The 21,239-nt window shown below is 41.4% G+C and overlaps 1 protein-coding gene across 15 annotated transcripts in view; it reads right to left on the reverse strand.

Annotated features, from left to right (window-relative positions):
• Positions 1–21,239, reverse strand: part of SATB1 (SATB homeobox 1) — a 109,287-nt gene that overhangs the window by 75,673 nt on the left and 12,375 nt on the right. For 4 of the 15 annotated variants that reach the window (XM_023554927.2, XM_064277353.1, XM_023554928.2 and 1 more), the window contains 4 exons: positions 8,410–8,644; positions 4,478–4,654; positions 3,575–3,701; positions 2,664–2,787 (listed from right to left, as the gene is read on the reverse strand). In XM_023554927.2, the coding sequence (XP_023410695.1) occupies positions 2,664–2,787; positions 3,575–3,701; positions 4,478–4,654; positions 8,410–8,620 (639 nt within the window). In that variant the 5' untranslated portion in view covers positions 8,621–8,644. Of the gene's footprint in view, positions 1–2,663; positions 2,788–3,574; positions 3,702–4,477; positions 4,655–8,409; positions 8,645–9,364; positions 11,082–11,385; positions 12,881–21,239 lie in introns of those variants that run through there. The other 11 variants (XM_023554932.2, XM_023554931.2, XM_023554926.2 and 8 more) reach the window with 10 other exon arrangements.

Genomic DNA, 21,239 nt, shown 5'->3' on the forward strand with positions numbered 1-21,239 from the left:
TAGACAAAGCAAAATCTTAATGTAGAGCAGAATGTGTTATGTTGAATTTTAGGCTAAAAGTTCTCATAGGAACGAATCAAAACTCCATGGAGGAGAGAAAAAAAGCCTTAATACTTGGCATTTCTTGGTGTTAGGTCCCACTTTGGCTAAGACCAAGGCAATGTTTATTTGCCAGGCATTTTTCACCACAGCATCTTCATCACCAAATCTCAATCACAGAGGAGAAAGTAGTTTTGTCACGCTTAGTATGTATTTTGGGCTTAGGCCTTAGGGAGTCTGCATTTCTCATCTTTAACTGAGAACTTTAGAGGGAGGAAAAAATAATACAGAAGCAAATGGAAAATAGTTCATAATTAAAACATTCTGAGCTGAGTATGAGATTCATGGATTCGTTCTAAAGAAAGAAATAGGAGATGATGTAGCAAAATGCAATCCCCCCTCACTGAGAGAAGAAGTGAAATTTTCCTCGTAATATTAAATTAATTTCAAATAACTGCTGCCACTGCTAAGCGACACGTATTTTCAAATAATGTTTTTTTTTTTTTTTAAAGAAAGGAAGATTATAATTATAACCGAAGTTGAAGTTACAGCCCAGCTCCATCACTTACATCATCACAGTGGGGTCTCCAGCCACATGTGGCCTCAGGTTTCTTCTGAAGGCCTCGCTACAGAAATGCGACAATGTATGACTCCAAAATCAAGTCTCAAAATTTTTTTTCTTGCCATTCTGTCTAATGTTATAATTGTCTGCATTCAATACATTTCCCATGATAACAGTAAGTAAATTCACAATTATATTTATAAGCTACAGTGAGGTAGCGCCCATTGGCTGAATGTGGATGTCGATGTCATTTAACAAGTAGTTCTCACTGCCTGTACCAATAAATATTGGTACTAGGAGACTTGTCTCCATCTCACAGTAAATGCCTTAAGTCTTTGCTCAAATTTATTTTCTAAATCAATGGGAAATTTAGTAACATGAAGACTGATGAGATTCCTATGCAGGGTATTTATATATGTTCCAACTTTGAGTCAAAAAAAAAAAAAGTTTATCTCTGGGACATTCCAAATTTTCAAATGCCAGGTAATCAAGTGACATGCTAACTACAGTTACCCGCAAAACCGAAGTCCCAGATATAAGAGCCACCCCTGCTTCATTTTATCATCCTATTGATTTAACTGTGTTTAATTAATTTAAATCACTTCTATTCAATGGTTATAAATTCACACCTTCTCTACTCCCAGGGCAAGAGAGGGAGGACAGAGGAGATTAGCTGAAGGTGTAACTGAAATGACAAAAATATTTTGCTCTGAATTTCAAGAAATGTACACTTACCAATGCAGCGACTATTTAGATATGACTATTTATAGCTTACTTTAGAATACAGAAAGTTATTATCAATCCTACACTTAATTCATTTGCTTCATTCTAAAATTGCTAGCAAATTTCAAAGTAAAGCTGTTGGACTGCAATGTAACAAAGCTTAAAATGCATGGAGTTTCCCTGAAACAGTAACAAAAGTAACAAACTTTGTTTCAAAGATACCCAGTATCTCCACAAGCATCCCCTTTCGAAATACATTTTAAAACTAGGGCCTTATCTCAGATGCAGAAATGTTTACAGCAGAGTCATACAGTTCAAGTTCAAATGACTGACAGGCTAATACTCAGAATTACATTTTAAAATCTAATTAAAAGAAAAACTTTAAAATCAGTAAAAATCTGGCTAGGCCAGGGCTTTACTGTATCACGGAAGCACCCAAAATGGAGCTGGGCACTGAGATAAGGCATTATAACACACTTACGTGGTGACCACACAAGCAGCCCATTAACAACAGGTTCACAGCATCCTTTTTCTTTCCTTTTTATTTGCAATCAGCTGAGTATTATCAAAACAATGTTTGGCTTTAAATTTCCAAATAGTAGCAATCTCTACCTAGAGTTTTGGTTGCCCTCCAACAGAACTCACTCTAAAAAATCAAGTATAATAGTAAATCTGTGTTTTGTTTCAAAAATATCGGATGGTATGACACACATCTCAAAAAAACATTAAGATTTTACTTAAAAAAAAAAAAACAGTAAAACAATGCCACATAACTGGTTTCAAAATCCTGACCAAATAGGAACTACTCAACCTTTCGTTACAGGTAACAGATTTCTGTTCTTGTTTTTCTGATTATTTTTGCTAAACATTTTCATTTTTTGTAACAAACACAGCATCCTAGAACAGTGCTCTTATTTAATTCAGATGGCATGGCAGAGTTTTATACCCTACGTTACGCTTATATCATCATTCCCACTCACGGAAGCTTCGTGGAGGTTGTACCAATCTTTACTGCTTCTTAAATAAAGGTGCCTAGAAGGTAGCTACCATGCTTAGAGCGCTTGGAAGAGGAATCTAAAAACTAGCCAGAGCAGTCTTCCACTGAACAGTTTTTCCTGTCAACAGTCCTTCGTTCTTCTCCCCAAGGGAGAAGAAGCGTAAAGGCACTGTTCAGAATGAATTGAGCACATTTTCAAAGGTCACCAGTGGTCAAGTCACTTTGCATTTCTGGCAGATTCTTGCTTCGGATACCAGTTGCTTTAGACTGTGGAGCCCCATCAAACCTCCCATCAGGGCTGCCCATGATGTTTTATTATTTATCACATGCTCTGCTAAGTACCTGTGAAAGGGGGCACTCCTTGGCCAACGAACTCTGATTCATATCTTTCAGTAAGTCCTTCAGAGCGTTCCTTACTGTGGTGTGCGACCATTGTTCGGGAGGCAAGTCTTCCAGTTTGGGGCAACTATTTGAGACATAGATTAGAAAGGGGATTATTACAAGATTGCATCCTGCTGCAGAACATTCCTTTAAGACAGACAGATTTCATTTTGCGCATCAAACAGATGCATCTGGAGATTGCTCTCGGTCTCCTGATTGTTCCGATTAGTTAATTACTTTATACAACACATCTGCTGTATCGATGCATGAATTATACATCAGCTGCCTGTGGTGGCTATTCCTTCGCGTTACTTCTACCTTCCTGCTCTGATGCGCTCGGGAAGGCAATTTAAGGTGTGCTGCCTGCTCACGACCTGCCGTGAAAAGCATCAACGGATCAACTGTTTTCCTTTCAGGACTCTGTTCAGACGAAGCAAAAGGTTAAATATATATATATATAAATCAGTAAGATTGTGGCAATTGTGAGGAAGGCATTCTTTCACGAAATGTACACAGATGGCAGTGTTCATGATATGCAAAAATATTTTTCTCTTAAGTAAACTTTATGTAAAATGCCTTCTTGTAATGCATCATTTAATGGACTAAATGTAGAAAGTCTTGTCTTGTGATAGCCTTCGTGAGCCTACAAATATGGGGGCCGGGGGGGGGGTGGCCGTTGCTTTTCAAGAATGCACGGAAGTTAGGGGAAAAAGAGCAGAAGGGGTGAGGTAACAGAATCCTTTTGGATTAACCATTCGGAGGGTTAATCACCGTTCTAGGGGGAATAAACGTTTAAGGCTGGCCAGAGATACTTTACTTCAAAAGACCAGAGAAGTAGAGCTTTCCACCCCGGAACTGCTGTCTTGACTCACCTGTGTAACTGAATTTTCAACGTGACCACGTGATACACGTCTTGAAGCATATCTGCTACTGTCGCATCAGGGGCGTCTGTCACATAAGACAGAGGGACTGGATTCCACTTCCCAACCTGGATTAGCCCTATTCCAGATAAAGAGAATATGTCACCAAATACTCCACCCTGCAGATAATAATCCAGTAAAAAGTTGTTCTGCTTCCCCCCCCCATGGCCCCCGCCGCAAGCCATATTGTTATTTCTGTCTGAACGATTCCCTTCCCTCTAAAAGGCAGGTCAATGAAAATAGTCACAGTTTAGCTTTCCAAATTGTGAAATTATGTAAATGACAGTAGGGTGGTTTATTATTTTGGAAATCAAGTCCCATCAATAAAACCTATGCATTAAGGCCACATTTTCCTAACTTAGAGGAAGTTCTAATAAGACATCGCTGAACCAGTTTTAAATGGCTTTACGATTTAGATAAGATTCTCTATTGCAGTGGGAATCAGCATTGAAAAATACTTTACAGCCCATAAAACCATCAGAAACAGAATAAAAGAAACAGAACTAGATATTCAGTCATAAATGCAAATTGACTCTCAACAGTCCATCTGCTCAGATACGCTCCTCACTTCCTTGTGGGTCCTCAGTGGAGGAGATTATTAAGGTCAATAAGCATACTAATGACTCAGCTGAAGTAATTTAAAAAAAAAAAATCTACCTCGACATTCCACATGAGCAAAATGTGTGTTAACTAAACCAAACCGAATTAAGCCAATTTTTTAAAGCCACAGTCTATAAGGAACCAAGATAAAACACGGGCTCCACAGTGCTTGGAATAAAAATATCCAGTGCTTTCTCTGCAAGGTAAACAAAGGATGGCGAGCCATTTTTCCAACTCCACACGTGCGTTATTTACCTTTGGCCTGAGCAGCAGAGCTATGCGAGTAACCCAAGGACAGCAGTGCCATTTCTATCAGCTGGTTGAAAAGCATATCCTTTCGCACCAACACAAACTCTGCGTGCTCCTCCTTACAGTCATATTCAATGGCGTTTTCATAGTGTTCCACTACGCAAAAAACTGGTAGCATAGTTCCTATCAAAAAAAAAAAAAAAAAAAAAAAACGGAAAAAACAGAGATGCAAACCAACGGTCTTCAGAAATACAGACTGGGGTGGTGGGAGCAGCGTCGGGTGATGGGGGCGGGGGGGCTATGCCATGAAAATAAATCTTCACAACAGTGAGAAACAGGGAGACTCTGCTTCCCAGGCAGACAGGGCAATAGAAATAGAGGTACAGGCACACAAAGAGAATATATACATCCTCTCTCTCCTCTTATTTTTTTTTTTTTTTAAGTTAAAAGAGAAATACCTAAACAGAACGTGAACTTGGTTCTCAGATAACTTGAACACTGCTCTAACTTTAATGGCACCTTTTCCAAAATCCAGGACTGCAGACTTACCTTCCTGATGAAATACTAATGCTGATGAGGGAGAAGTGTGTCGTGTTTGATCTGCTGTGAGTGGTACACAAACGTAACCCGCTCCAGTTTAGCTTCAGGGGAAGCTACCTTCAAGCTCCCTACACCATTTTGTTAATATTAAACTTTTCCTGTTTGTGTCCAATTCTCAAATTACCTTTGACTAGAAAATTATTATCATTCTCTACCCCTTTCAGATTATTTACTCTAACTGGTTCCAGAAAAGAAATGCAAAACTTAACCAAACTGATGCTAATAATAAGACTATCTCAGTATGTGCATAAAGCAGATAAATATGATTCATTTTTATGGCTACTCATTTAATCTACCTGACTAAAAAGATATTACAGCAACCATATGTCTTTAAAATGAACAATCTTGTTATAGTAAATGGGATAAAAATGAGGGAGAGAAAAGGAAACTGGCCTCATCAGGTCATACTGGGATAAAGGATTCTGCATAGATTTTGATGTGCTCTCTCTTTATTTACTTTAACCCAATGGAATAACTCAGTAGCCAGATCATTAATAAGCACGGGCCACCCCACTGTCAGAAAAGAGCCTTCTAGAAACTGAAATCACGCAATGCCGTGGTGCTCAAGGTGTTTACGCAGCGCACTGTCAGACTTACAGTGATAAACGGAAAAGGGTTAAAAGCAGATGCATCTGAGCTGTGCTGTGGCAAACTGCCAGGAGGGTATCATCTTTAGCATAAATGATGACAAGGGTTACTTTAACAGGGCACCCAGGATCCCCAATTAGTCCTACAACATTAATGCCTCTATAAGCTCTGCCCTCTGGTCTCACAGAATCCTACCAACTTCCGAAGACGTCTAGTGCATGCCAACCATAGCCAAAGCCAGGATTTCCTACTGACACCAGAGATGCCCTTTAAAAATTCTCTATTTGCTTGTGTCTGCTGAACAAAAGCTGGCAATAAAACAGCTACGTTTTTCTCCATGTGCATCTTCACCAGAGCTTTAGTGAGCTGTTCACAAGAGATTCTAGCTCTGACAAATAAACCCCTTTAGGTTTACTTAGAAAAGCTCACAAACTCATTCGGAGGTACCCAACAGGCTAGGCACAAAAAGCAAGCTGCAGAGCTTGCCAATATTCTTGTCACTCATTCAACTGTTTTATACCAGAGAGAGAATCCGTCAGGGATCAGAAGGAGACTTGGGGAGACCACAGCAAAAACAGCCATATGCAAACTGGTGATTTCTTCCTTGGCTTGAAGGTACTTTGGCAAAATCTCCTACACAAATAAACAAAAACACTTGACCCTCTTTTCTTAGTAGGGCTTTCTCTTCTCAGTCACAATTTTTATCTAGCACCTGTCAAACAGAAGCCATGCACAGGAAAAATAAGACATGTGGGGGGGTCGGGGGGAGGGTGGGGGAGACACCAGAAGGCATTTAGTAGTTCTGTTGTTTGGAGTAAGCAGAGGGAACCTTCAACAATTAAACTGCATTTTTTAAAATAAGTCGCTATGAATGCAATACTCAAAAAAAAAAAAAAAAAAAAGGCATTTGAGCAGGAAGTGAAATTACTGTACTGAACTCTGGTTTCTCCTCCCCGTCCTGGTGTCTTCAAAGAGTTGGGTGAGTACAACAAAAACATACACATTGATTTTTTTCCTCTTATAAGGAGGAACAGGCCAGCTGTACTACCTGCTGCTCCTTCAGACCTCTGAAATAATTGTAGGCTTTCTGAACTAGTGAAACATATTGGATTTATTCTGGATTTTACTGATCAAGCTGAGAGGTACCCTATAGTTAATAAAGGTGTCTATCGATGAAGTGACAATAGTATCAGCTAATGACAAACCTAGGGGCTACATTTCTAGCCAACTGTCACGGCTGCCCTCCTGTTACTGGAGGTAATGCTGAACAGGAGCCTTCTCTGAACTGTCTTGATTATTCGTGCTAGCGTTTGGTGAGACTTCCAACTAAAGCAACTTCGTAACCTTGCAGCATGAAAAGGGGAGTGCACTGGTCACTGCTGAATGCTAAAAATACCACATGATTTAAACCTGAAGGCAGTCTTAGAAGCTTTTGCTGAAGGTTTATGAGCCTGTGTAAACAGCACGTCTGCCATAAGGAGCAGTGAAGTCTGTAGAATCCTTGTCTAAAACTGTCCTGGCATTAAAGTTTGCTGTGCAAATATCACATAATACCAGAGACAGCTGAAATCTCCTATTTAGGAATTTATGGAACTTATATGTTTGCAGGCGTCAGAAAGTCTTTTTTATAGAGCCCCAGTGCTTCACAGTACAATATTAATGCAGTCTGTTTGAAAAGCCGTAATAAATTATATTTTTAATGCTCTTACCCCTGGCTTTCTTAAGATGCATACATTCTTGGCAAACAATCAATAAATAGGGTAATCATGAGTAGAGGCCAAAGAATTTGCTGAAGTGCTGTTTTTCCATTTTTAATAGATAAAGATCTAACAATACGGACTGCTGTGTCTGTTCATTGCAGGATCAATATATTCTTTGTTTTCGCCAAACCAAGGAAAAAATAAATGATTGTATGATAAATGTTAGGCATCAAACACAATGAAAATTCCTCTGCCTTCTAACTTTATCTGCTTAATATTCTTGCTTGCTAAAAAATGGCATTTTTCCCCTTGGCTCAGCAAATGTTAGGAAAATCTGAATCATACACGTTATTCAGAGACAAAATAAAGATCGTTATGAGACACACACATTATAAGCAGTTCAGACACTAATTTACACTAACCATGTCCAACACAGTCCAAGTTGCTCAACTTCATCGATTTAATATAAAATACAACCTCCCCCAGAAGCTTGCCTAAATTCACCCTCCCTTGATCAAGAACACCCAATTATAGCAAAAATCAAAAACAGGATCAGCAGGCTTTTCACTGCTAAATAATGAATTTGTTTCTAAGAGTATACACCACAAAAACAGACATCACAAAGCTCTTGTATCATTATCATGTAAGATCTCCATTCTCAGCCTTCAAACTAGAAATCTGAAAAAGCTATGGCGGTATTCAAATAACCTTAATCTTAATCAGGGTTAGTTTAAGCAAAAGCCACCCATACATCCTCTCCTACAATCATACTGTATCAATGGAAGCCAGGTCTGAGACCATCATATTTCATTCAATCTTTATCATCCAAAATGTCCAGTGACTCCAGTCTATAGCAGAGCAAATGCTCTACCCAAGCACAGAGCCTACCCTTTCAGAACATGATTGACAGCGCAGCCAAGAATGTAACTAATTCCCGATCAGAAAGAGAACCAAGGAAAAGAATATACAAAGACATATTCAGCCTCTCTACTCCCACACCAAGTGGCCTTGGGTAGACATGAGGGTTTGCAGCTTTCCAAAATTATTTACCTTTCCTAAGGTTGGTTTTCATCAGATGGCCCGAGTGTTTTAAAGGCACTCCCTGCATTTTTGCACCTGTACTCCCAAGCCTTCCTCTTCCTAGCGGGCTCCCGTTCTGTTCCAGGCGGGCAATCTTGGCTGGTGGACCCTTCGGATCGCTCACATTGTTAGACATTTCTGAATGTTCTTTCCCCTGAGTTGCCTCGTTCAAATGATCCATACTCAGTTACCCTCTAAAGATCACCTGCCAGGATTTAAAAAGAAGACATATTATAATTGGGTGGGTGGTGGTGGTGGTGGAGGGTGGGGGTGTGTGTGTGTGTGTGTGTGTGTGTGTGTGTGTGTGTGTGTGTGTGTGTGTGTGTGTGTGTGTGTGTGTGTGTCTGTATCCCATGTAAATGTTTTACCCCAGTTCTCTCTCTCCACAAATATAAGGCATTTGTAAAACTGCTTACCTAGAAATAATATAATGCAGATGTTACCATATTTCTAGATAGCAGCATTACATTTTCATTCAAATTAACAGAATAATTTGTGGAAACTGTACCAACACATATGAGTAAAAAGGTAATTTGTCACCTAAAACAAAACTAAGTGTGTGGGGGGGGGGAATGGGCTTACTTAAAAAAAAAAAAAAATTATCACAAGGTTAGCCAGAAAGAAAACAAATTGTATTATGTCATCTCCATTTTTAAAAATTAAAAACTCATTACAGAATATAATAGCATTTTAATCAAGGATGGTAAGATTATCATAATCTAAAATATTAACTAAGTCTGTTGGGTAATGTATGTTAACATTTTTATGTATCTTTTAATTTGTATGAGAAATAATATATATGCATATATATATATATATCTATAAGGCAGCAAACACACAATTGCTTCTTAAATTCCTCATTCACTTTACAGGTTAATTCACAGAAAAAAGTTTTCTACTGTCAAAGTTTCAAGAGTTGAGTGACCTGTTAAAGATCTTGTCAAGTCCTGGGTCAAACATGTGATAGGATCACTTCACCCCTAAGCAAACAGGAAGAAGTAGAGTTTCTTCAAACATCCCAGGCACTGAAGCATTACAACTCACATGCTCTAGAGTTAAAATGTAGGTATCCGTTAGTAATAGGAGGCTGCTACCAATTTAAATTGCAAAAATCCTTAAAATACTTTGTAATATATACTTTAGGTTGAAGTGCTAAACTCGCTTTTTTTTTCTCTTTAAATCTTGATGATACCAGTAAGACACAGTCTCCAATTTTGAAAAATAATCTCGGTATGCAGTGAAGTCAACATCTTTATCAACTTCAGAAAAAAATTAAGATTGTTATTTTCAGTTATGTATTAGACATAAATTTTCACACTGCTCATAAGAAAGCAATTACAATACCAAACTCACTAGAGCTGATAGAACAGGTGAGTAGAATTATTTTACGAACTCTTGTGGTACCTGAAGTGGGGCATTTACTAATACTAAACAGATCCTATTCAGGTAGACCAGAAAGAATATGGTAACTGCCACTTTCCCCTAGCTGTCTAGTGATTCGACATATCTTGTGCTTTAACAAAAATTATTACACCGAAGCTATTTAGCTCTGGATTTGCTGAAAGACAGCTTGCATTACAATGGCCTTTCTGTAAACACTTCCCCCTCTGTTTAATTATAGACTATTTGTCCCATATAACCAAGAAAAGGGGTGAATGGGGGGACACTGCTAATTGGGAGGTTTAAAAGCAGTTTTAAGAATTCCAACTGAAGGACTATAAAGTTTGGAAAATAATGGCTATTTTTCCCTATGCTCTAGGGTGGCATGCTAAGAACTAAAGGTTTACCGTTGATCGAGGTCCCATCTGTTTTTGGTTATGAGGTTCATTAACAATAAATGTGCCTCTTTTAACCACTTTTTATCAAGATTACTCTTCTCCATTATATTAAACTGCAGTCTAAAGCCAAAATTAGAGAGCAATGATTATTCACTTATTCAAAACAGTCTTTATAATGTTTCACGTGGATTATAATACCAAGCTTTTTCTGAAATTGGTTGCCTTACCCTAGAGCAGAAGATGAATTTTAAAACATACGATTTGAAAAGAAAATCCTTAACCCTTGGGGCAACTGAAGAGGAAAAAAAAAATAGACCACAGCATCAAAGTTGATTCTACAAAACATATTAAGTAGTCATGAAGCTTAACACTTAACAGCACTACAAACTGTACAGCAAATGGAAGTGAGAGATTATAATTTAGTTAATGTATTGACAATCAAAACATCATATAGGTCACACAAAATTGTCCTTCAATATCCACCTATAAGCATCTATTAAACACTCAGTCATCTTGTAAAAAGCTTTACATTACGAAGCAAAATTACATGGACATAAAACACCTAATTTACTCATTTAAACTCTATGCCCAAGGCTAAAGTTCACCAAACCTCAATTTGGAATTGCAAAGAGCAACCCTCCACCAGGCCTGCCTGTTCTGATGGCAGGGAAAGTAACTGTTGTCTCAACAGATGCTAGGCTGCAAGAGTTTCTTCCGAGTTACACATTTTAAAAGGCGTTTTAGTGTAACCTCTGGCTGGCACACAGAACGCGGGCCACTTTCTCCAAATCCCATTTCCCAGCCCATAAACTAAGTCCACTTAGGAAAAGCACTGAATAAAACAGCAAACTCGGTCACAGAAATTATTTCCTTTAAAAAAAAAAAAAAAAGGAAAGAAAAGCACGGAATTCCGGTTTTGATAACCTATTTTTTGCAATGCAGGATCCTTTTCAATGAGCTCCTGGCTGCATCACCTCCCTCGCCCCCACAGAACCCCACAACCACATTTAAGAGAAGACTGTGCCCTTATCCATTCCATTTGGCCGGTACAATCCAGGCCAAGCTTTCACGGTGACCTTTTAAAGAGACAAAGAAGCAAAGTACTATCTAGAAACAGAAACACTGCAGTTTTTCGGAGTGAAATTAGCAAAACCGACCTGAAACTCACCACTTCAAAACTTGACAGCATATAAATAACAAAAACAAAGGAGATTTCCTTTGCAGGCCGGGTTCTTGAAGAGGAGTTCAAGACTGATGTTTTCTATGTCTTTTTTTTTTTTTTAATTAAAAAAAAAAAAAAAAAAAAGGCAGCAGACCTGAAGGCGACTTCCCCTGAAATTGTATTATTTTCTCTCCCCCTACCCCCTCCCCCTAAGCGGGGGAAGGGCAGAAATAAATGTCTAGAAGAGTAGCCATAGGAGAAAGGAGGGTTGAAAAAAAAAAATCACAATTCGAAAAACAACATATAAGGTTTGTAAAACGCCTAACCTCAGAGAATGGGGTTTTCGATGGGGGAGGAGGGTGAAGATAAAATTGATCTGACAAGTGATTCGTTGGGGGGGGGGGGATCATAAAAACAAAGCAAAACCCATTAAGAGCTATACACTGTGGTGGTGTTGGGGAACCAAGGTGGTGACTGAGGAGTCTCTTTAAAAGAAAAAGAGATCACTGCGGACAAGGTCTCCAGAAAGGAAAAGGAACCTCTCGGTTCCCTCCCTCCCTCCTGCTCAGGCGGGTTCTCCGGTGTGAGGACAGAAAGTCTACTTCTGGCTGTCACTTACAGTGTTATTCTCTAATAACCCCGGAGAACGCGGGGAGGGAAAGGCCCCCTCGGCCTCCCCTCCTCCGAACGCCCCCGCCGCCTCCCCAACAATTGCGACTGATATTAACAAACGTTAAACTTTCTTCCCACGGCCTCGCACCACCAAAGAGGGCATCTACCGGGGGACAGCGTGGGTGGGGGGCAGAGGGCCGCGAAAAAAACCCCGGAAAGGCACTAAGATGCCACTTTTGATGTCGCCCTTTCTGACAACAGCCCCGAGGACCCTCTCCCTGCCCATTGACGCGGGGCTGTCGTGCGTCTGGGGAGCCGAGGGACTGAGTGAGGGAGAGAGAAAGAAGGTTCGGGGGTGGGGGGAGGAGGAAGAGAACCAGAAGGCACCCCCAGCCACCTCCACCGCCTCGGCAGCAACAAACTCCCCGCTCCCCTCCCCCCAAAAAGTCGCCAAGCTCTCACTCAGCCAGAGTCCGAGGTAAACAACGAGCACCACAATGGCACTAGGACTTGTGAAAAAAGAAACCCAGAAACCCCAACCAAACTGATCAGGAGTTTCCTGAAATGAAAGAGGGTGGGTGGGAAGCGTCCTCTGGAGTCGCTCTGGCTTTATGCTCGGTCCCCGGGCAGGCTAGAGGGCGGCTGTTGCTGTTGTTGTTGTGAGGAGGCCGGTTGTTGCTGGGTGGCACAGGGAGAAGTGTGTGTGTGTGTTTGTGTGTGTGCGTGCGTGTGAGCGCGAGTCCCCGGACGGGGCTGTTTCTCTCTCTCCTCGCTCGCTCGCTCGCTCGCTCTCCCCCTCGCTGCCGTCTCTGCCCCCATTAAATTATCAGTTGACTCATCCCGGCCGCTGTCGCCACCGCCGCCGTGCCCAGCTCGGCTCCGCGCGTCCGCCCGGGCTGCAGCCCTCTGCGCCGCTGCTCCTCCTGCTGCCGCTGCTGCTGCTGCTGCCGCCGCCGCCGCCGCTGTGGCTGCCTCTTCTTCCTCCTCCTCATTTTAATACAAAATCACCCCGCTCGCAGCCCCAGCCCCGAGCACGCAGCCTCCTCCCGGCCGCCCGCCGCCGCCCCGAGCCCTTCCCCAGCGGGGCCGGCTCATCCGCCGCGTCCGGGGAGCGGGAGCGAGCGAGAAAGTGGCGGCGGCGGCGGCGGAGGGGGAGGGAGAGGAGGAGGAAGGGGTGAGGAGCGGAGGAGGAAGGCGCGGGGGGGGGGGGCAGGGTGCAAGGAGAAGGAGGAAAAGGGATGGGGATTAAAACCCGGGCTGGAGGGCCGGGATTGGGGGAGGGGGCGGGGGCGGCGAGTTAAAAAGCAGCCAGACAAGTAACTAGTGAATGAGTGAGGGAAGGGGGGGAGCGCACGATTTCCGGCCCCGGGCGCGCAAGAATTTGTAATGAGCTTGATTAGAGTGAGGCGGCCCGACATTTATTACACACAATACCCAGAATAACAGGGCGCTGCGCGAGGGCTAGCGCCGGTCGCCGCCAGGCGCGCCGGGGAGGGCGCGCGAGGGAGGAAGGAAGGCAGGGAGGGGGCTCCCCCGGCAGCGGCCTCCGGAGCGGGGCGGGGAGCGCGCGGCGCGCGGGCGGCCGGGGCAGGTGTGTGAGTGGGGGCCGGAGGGAGGCCGGGCCCGGCCCGGCCCGCCCAGGGCTGAAAGTGATGGGCAGGAGGGGGCGAGGTCCAGGGGGGAAAACTAACCACCCACCCACAGGCCACAAAAGCCACAAAAAGGAATACGCCGGGAGCGCGGCAGGAGGGCGCACCGGCCCTGCGGGTGAGGGGCAGCGGCTTACAAGTGACAGGCGCTGAGGACTGGGGAAGGGGACACCAGGAAGTGGACGATCGGGAAGTAGACACCCTGGAGAAGCGTGGAGAGTGCAGAAACGTTTCCAGAGACGTAGAGACGTAGGAGCTCTCCTGGATATTTATCCTCAAAGGAGAGTGGTCCCTAAACTTAGGAGCCAAAATTAAAGAGAACTGAGTAAGCTTTCTGTGCTAGTTACAGGTCGGTTCAAAACTCCCTTACTTCTAAGCCACAGAACACGTTGGAGGAAGAGGATACGTGGCCCACAATGGCCGGGTTACACTAAATTTGGGTCACTTGAGAGAGACCTGACTTGTTATTACAAAGGAAAAGACGCTACCATTCTGAAAATAATTCACACTGGCCGCAAGACAAAGTTTGGGTTGGTAAATGCATACGTTGCAGCAGTAGGTACTTCTGCTATAAACCAGGGTAAGTCACCCAGTTAGATAAACGGTTATTCGCACATATGTATGATCCTCTTCTTTAGATACTCTATGAAATATAGTTATTCAATATAGTTCATATAAAAATGAAGAACATTACAATCTCACCCAAAACAGAGATGCCGCATTTCCCGATTAGGTTTTAGTACTGCCATTTAGTACCCTGAAGGCAGTTAATCATTAAGAACAAAAAGGTTATATGAATTATTTTCCAGAATACACTAGTAGGGAAAAGAGAAAAATCAGTCAGAAAAACATTTTCTTACATATAAAAAAGCAACAAGTTAGCACAAGTACTGAGATAAGACGGAAATATGCAAATTAAGCTCTTTAAAGCTACCAATACACTCTTAGGCACCTTGTTTACATCAGAAATCTTCAGAAAAGCAAAAGGTAGAGCATTAAAGTATAGGAAATGATAGCTTCCTGGGGAAGACAAGTTTAGGAGAAACACAATGAAAATACATCGCTCCAATGGCACCCAAGTTTCACCCACAAACCGGAAAGGTTAGTCAAAATCAAGGCAGGCAACAGTCAATCTTGAATCTTGGCACACGTGAACCCAAGCGTTGAGCAAAAAAAAGAACATATGATAATAAAACACAAAAACAAGAAAGCAAATATAAGGCAATCTTTATTTAAAAAGCCCAAATGATACTACATTTTTAGAAGTTGAAATGTGTGGAAATATGGAGATGGATATCTTATGTAAAGTATAATATAATCAATAAAGAAATATATAAATACAGCAAAATGTAGCAGTGGTGTCTGAGCTGGTATTATGGATGTGGTTACTTAAACTTATTTAAAAAAGATATTTAAAAGGAAAAAAAAGGTAATTATCTCTATAATGACAATGAGTTTTGCAATATGATAGTTAAATTTGGAATTTCCAAGATGGATATTTTACTAGTTGTTTCAAATTGGTAATGCCTAACGTGTTATCCTGAAACTCACCTTATTTTCCATACAGAAAGTGCATTCTAGTATCAGACTGTACAAATTTACAAACAATAAATAGCAAAAAGAAAAAAAAACTTAAAAAATCACATGTATCAAAAAAAATCATCTGCTCATGCAACATCACCTCAAATTGAATGGGAAGGAGGGAAGAAGCAGGGAAGGAAGAAAAGGAGGGAAGGAAGGAAGGAGGAAGGTGGATAGGTGTTGGACAAAATAAATTCTGAGCAAAGAGAAAACATTGAAAATACAAAGTTTCAGAAAGTATCATTATCAAGACACAGTGGAATACAATGTCATAAATACCTTTATCCCTTCACACAAATAAGACAAAAAGCCTTCTGGTTAACCTCAGCCTCTTAATTACCTGGTCAATGCAAATATAACATGGGAATTAAAAATCTTTAAATCTGAATAACACCTTTTTCCAGGAATCACAAACTATTCAAACACAAAGCATAAATGTAATAAAGATGGACACGGCCTCAGAAAATGATGAAATAAATGAGGCTAAAGGTATCTTATAATGACTTTATTAGAGGAACAACCAATATTAGTACTATCATGAATCTATTAATTACATATACTTACTAATTTTCCCTCAAGCACATTATTGCTGAAGTATATGATTATAAGACATAAAATGGCACACAGAGGTTTATGCCATCCAAGTGGTATGCTACATGGATGAACTTATTAACTATATACATCTACCCCTTTAGAATATTCATTATAGCCACTGAGCAGGGATCAGTATAAACTCAGATTAAAATAAAGAGGAAAAAAGAAAAGATAATTAAGGAAATACAGTACCACTTTCCTAGGCATATACGACCATAAACTATCATGGTGGGGAGAAAAATATGAAGTAATTTTGCACAGGCATCTTTATATTTAACAATAAAGATGGAAGCAAGTATGAAAAGTTAAACTTTATAAATCTTGCTATCCAAATAGAAAACCTCAGGAACATGAAATATTGCAACTCCAATACACGAACTATTTAATATGTGGACATGCAGTTAAAACAAGAAAGCATCAATTTTTTATCACATGAGAAGGCATTCACACTAGCTACACAAAGATAAAGGAGTCCAAGATAAAATATCCTAACAGATACAGGAAAAAAATTTTTTTTAACTTAATAATGAAAGGACTACTGCATGTTTCAGATGGCAACGTATTAAGATAAATATTCAGGCAGATATCCTAAGCTTTAAAACACATTCAGAGTTCTCAATAGCACATACGTTTGTAATAAACACAGAAAACATTTAGAATTTGAACGCTTTTAAGATATGGCAACTCCGCCAGTGACTGTGTTAGCAAAGCAACGCTTACCACCACAACACTTTCTAAGGACTTGTTTCCCCCCTCCCCCATCTTTTTTTTTTTTTTTCCATTCAAATCCAGTTGGCTATCTTTCTATGCTCTTAAAGCCCCACAATTTAAACAGCATATTGCTCTTTTTGTTGTGTCAACGCTTTGTTTTTTGGCTTTAGCTGCAGGTGGTGTTTTCCATATATGAATTTCTGGGAATATGGTCTGTGTTGGCCATATAAGGATTTTTATTCAGGCCATATGTTTTGCTGTCATGTGTCTCATTTTGTCTGTCTAGGATGTCAGGACTAATTTCCACATCATTTCTTGAATGGACCAAATACCAGTTTGTAAGAATAGGGAGAAAAAAAGCTGGGGCTGGAGCTCAAACAAGTTTGTCAAAACATATGTTGGAGAGGAAATGCAATATCCTGTAAACATTTGCACCCTTCTTCTCACATCTTATCTGTGACCGACATCATCACAACTCCACAGGGTTTAAGAGAGAATCTACTTGATCAAGTTCTGAAGTCTGCGGTACGTGTGTGCAGGCACTTACTCAAGCAGACCCTATGGCTGTGGAGGTCAGAGCACTGCACATTCCAGCTGCCATACTCTGAGAGCCCTGGCTCCCGAAGCCAACCTGCTGCAGCCTCGAACTCTGGGAGGAAGCTGCCTCAATGCTTTTCTTGTTTAGGGAATAATTAGAACTCTGATTAAACTAACTAATCCTACGAGAAGGCACGTCCTCCTTATATACTGTCATCCAGAAAAACCAAACTGCCCCATTGGATTTCCAAGGAGCGGCTGGTAGTTTCGAACTGCAAACCTTTTGGTTAGCAGCCAAGTTCTTAACCATTGTGCTCCCAGGGATCCCTATACTCTCATAGCCTCTTGTATTTCTCCTTTATAACTTAAGTCATTGCAGTCTTAATCAATTAACAATTTGGATAATTATCGCTTTAATAAATGTTTCCAGTCTAGACTGGAAGCCCCATGAGAGCTGGGACTGTCTGTCTTATTCATGGCCATATCATACATTGTCCTGGCAATACTTATATTAAGAATGAATAGGAGCAAAAAGCTCACAGTGTCACTTGCAGCCCACCTCCACTGCTTATTAACGACTGCAGAAGAGGGAAGAGAACAGTGGTGAAGATGGCTATATTGTTTAAATTAAAATTAAGTAAAATGAGAAATTTAGTTCTTCAGCCACATTTCAAGTGCTCAATAGCCCCAGATGGCTAGGGCTTGCCACACTGGGATGTGCAGGTATAGAACAAACATATCCACACTGCGGAAAGTTCTACTGGACAATGCAGGTCTAGAGAACTGTAAAATACAACTAAGTGAATCCAGGACGTGGCCAGGAGGAGACTGAGAGATGCTGAATAGCTCTCAGACATTCTAATGATGTCCAAATCGAAACCATTTTCCATTTCAGAATTAGCCCATAGATCTGTAAAGTTTCATGGAATGAAGCTTCTGTGCTACTGAACACAAATTTAAGGCAACTTTCAAGACATGTCTGTATTTGAAAGGTTCTGTAATATGTTTGGAATAATAGCATTTACCCCAAATGTTGCTTGCCATCGGCATTTAAATAGCTCCTAGGTGAAGTTAAAACCACAACTGCGCTTAGAAATGACTCTTTTGGAGGCTTGAATGTAGATACCTACTCAAACCGGGAGGGCATTCAGATACCAAATGATGGCACGCTGCAGAAAAAAAATGGCCAAAGGCTTGAAATTTTGCACGGGAGATAAACGAATAACGACAGTGAACTCTAAAATATAGGGCATAACGTTTTTTGTCTTCTTGTTCGCCAAGAGTGGGGTTTCAGTTATGGCTAGACTGATAGTGATCAAAAGTTATCTCCTAATTACTTTGGAGTGGTGGTAAATACCCACTGGTAATTTGTGATATGGTTTTAATATACAAAGGTCATTATTAACATTCAGCAAGAAAAAGCTAACGTTGAAGCTAGCTCTGGGAAGCAGGATATGGGAGACGTCCAGCCATTGAACATGGGCTTTGAGAATCCGATGATACGGTGTCTGGGCCTTCTACCCAGACGTATTCCTTTACTTGCAAGAATTGATTGCACAACATGTGTAAAAAGCTCATTGTCTTGATAAGGTACAAGGGAAACGTTCTATCAAAATTGGTATCTCAAACTAGATCTAGAGCCCCGGTGGCCTAGTAGTTAAGAGCTACAGCTGCTAACCAAAAGGTCGGCAGTTCAGATCCACCAGCCACTCCTTGGAAACTCTATGGGGCAGTTCTATTCTGTCCTGTAGGGTTGCTATGAGTCAAAATCAACTGGACGGTTTGGATTTTTTTTTTTTTTCCCCATCTAGATCTAGATCCAAAATTGAGTGGGGAGAGGGAAGGGCTCCTGAGATTGCTCCACTGGAGTTCTGTAGCATAGATGGCACCACCAAAGTACTGCCAGTTTCCAGATGTCCCACTTTTTCCCCATGGGTCCTTGCCGCCTTGAGTGCCCTTCCTGCCCCTTCTCTCCTGGGGACCTCCCTTCTGCCCTCTCCTTTAATATTCAGCTCAATTTTGCCTCCTCTGCCCAAAGACTTCTCCAGCTGTTATTTCCTCCTCGATGCTCCATTGCTCTCCCTGCCCTGCTGTGTGGCGTTCCATGCTTACATGTCTGCCTCGCCAAACTGCGAGGCTGCCAGTCTCTTGAGGGCTTACTTATGTCTGTATACCTGGTGCTCTCTCACAGGGAAGGAATTCAAGAACTGTTTTTAGACTGACCGCTACTAAGAATAAGGAGCCCTGGTGGCACGATGACTAAAGCAATCAACTGCTAACTGAAAGGTTGGCAGTTCAAAACCACCAGCTGCTTCCCGGGAGAAAGATGTAGCAATCTGCTTCCATAAAGATTTATTTACAGCCTTGGAAACCCTATGGGGTTGCTATGAATTGGAACTGACTTGGTGGCGGTGGATTTTGGTTTTGGCTATTAAGAATGCTGCTTGGCCATCTTAGGAAGGACCAGGTGGCAGGATCAGAGGTTTGCTCAATGGCTCCCAAAATATGCTGCACTTTAGAATCACCTGGAGAGCCTCCAAAAATCCTGATACCTAGCTTGCACCTCACAGCAATTAAATCAGAAGGGTCAAAGGTGGGAGCCAAGCATTATTTAGTCATTCTTACTTTTTTTAAGATCCCATGGTGATTTCAATGTTTGGCATCCACTGGGTTGAACAATGTTTATGAGATAGGGAATTAAATATGCTTGCTTAGGGTACCCCTGAAGTGAACTTTTTAGCCCAATTCTAGGTTCACCTGGAAAAATTAAGGCCTTTCTAGGAACCAGCAGTGGATCAAAATTTAAGGCATGTATGCACAAGCAAGCCGCTTATTTCAAATTAAGTAAAGGTAAAAAAAAAAAAGGGGGGGGGTAGGGCAAGCGATTAGATCATTGATTTATGCTGTTTGAAGCACCATGTTAAAATATCATTTGGGCACTTGCTTGAGATTTACTGGGGTGCCAGAAATCCTGTGCAGGTATATGATTTATCATCACAAACATAAGCTACTAACCACAAAATTACACATGAAAGTACAGTTTTAAAACCAGTCTATTATTTACTGGAGCCAGAACCATCCCAGTTTCCTCTAATGTTTTTCAACATGGTTGAGTGTGACTTCTCTCCCAGAAAACTGTTCAACCTTGAGTGGAATTCTCCCTGAAAACTGCTCAACTTATTTTCAAACTATGTCACTGCACTCGAGCCAAACCAAAGTATTCACATTGCCTAAGTCCAAGAGCCGAATGCAGGGCATTCCAGCCCTCGCTGCTGTTGTGCTTTTAATACTCTTAGGAAGGTAAACAAAAAAAAAAAGAAAAGAAAGGGCTGCCATGGAGTTAATTCTGACGTGTGGCTACCTCATGTATTGCAAAGTAGAACTGCACTCCATAGGATTTTCATGGCTGGGACCTTTCAGAAGCAGATTGCCAGGCACCTCTGGGTGGGTTGGAACTGCCGACCTTCATGGTTAGTAACTCAGCTCTTAGCTGTTGGTGCCACCCAGGGACTCCCTCTGGGAAGTCAGAGGTTTTTAATTCCAATGAAGTCAAATACCAACACTTCCTAGTCAACCTTCAGCCAAGACCTATCAACCAAATTTCCTTAAAACAGTGATGTTAATATAACTGCTAATCTTTCATGGCTTAATTAGACGAAGAGGGAAAACAGTTTGAGGTCACAGAGGGCCTAAATCCTAGTCTAGGTCATTTCTGGGGGAGCACCAGCAAAAGGTAGTATCTGAAATTGTACTGTCATGCCCATCGCCACAAGGCACTGGACCAAGGGTTCTCCAGAAGGAAGGAAAGCCACCACCAGAAACAAATACATCACACCTGGACAATGGTTAAATACCACTATAATGCTTGAAGTTTGTGGAAACAGATGTGAAGTTGCGTCATTCAAAGCTAAAGCACAAAAATCTTTCATCTCTTAAGACTGGCAGATATATATTATCATGACAATGTCATGCAAGCTTCAAAGAAACAATGAGCTACAATACCTTGAACAACCCTCCCCCATCACCAACAGTCTATTGCTCTGTCCTTACCCGATAACTGTCACAGTCTAGACTATGAGGGTATTTAATTCATATGATGAATACCTGAACCGAGGGTAATTAACATGGATTGGTAATTGGAGATCAAGATCCCACCCAAAGCAGGTAATTTGAAAG

This window comes from Loxodonta africana, chromosome 27, assembly GCF_030014295.1.
Source record: "Loxodonta africana isolate mLoxAfr1 chromosome 27, mLoxAfr1.hap2, whole genome shotgun sequence".
Taxonomy (NCBI): domain Eukaryota; kingdom Metazoa; phylum Chordata; class Mammalia; order Proboscidea; family Elephantidae; genus Loxodonta; species Loxodonta africana.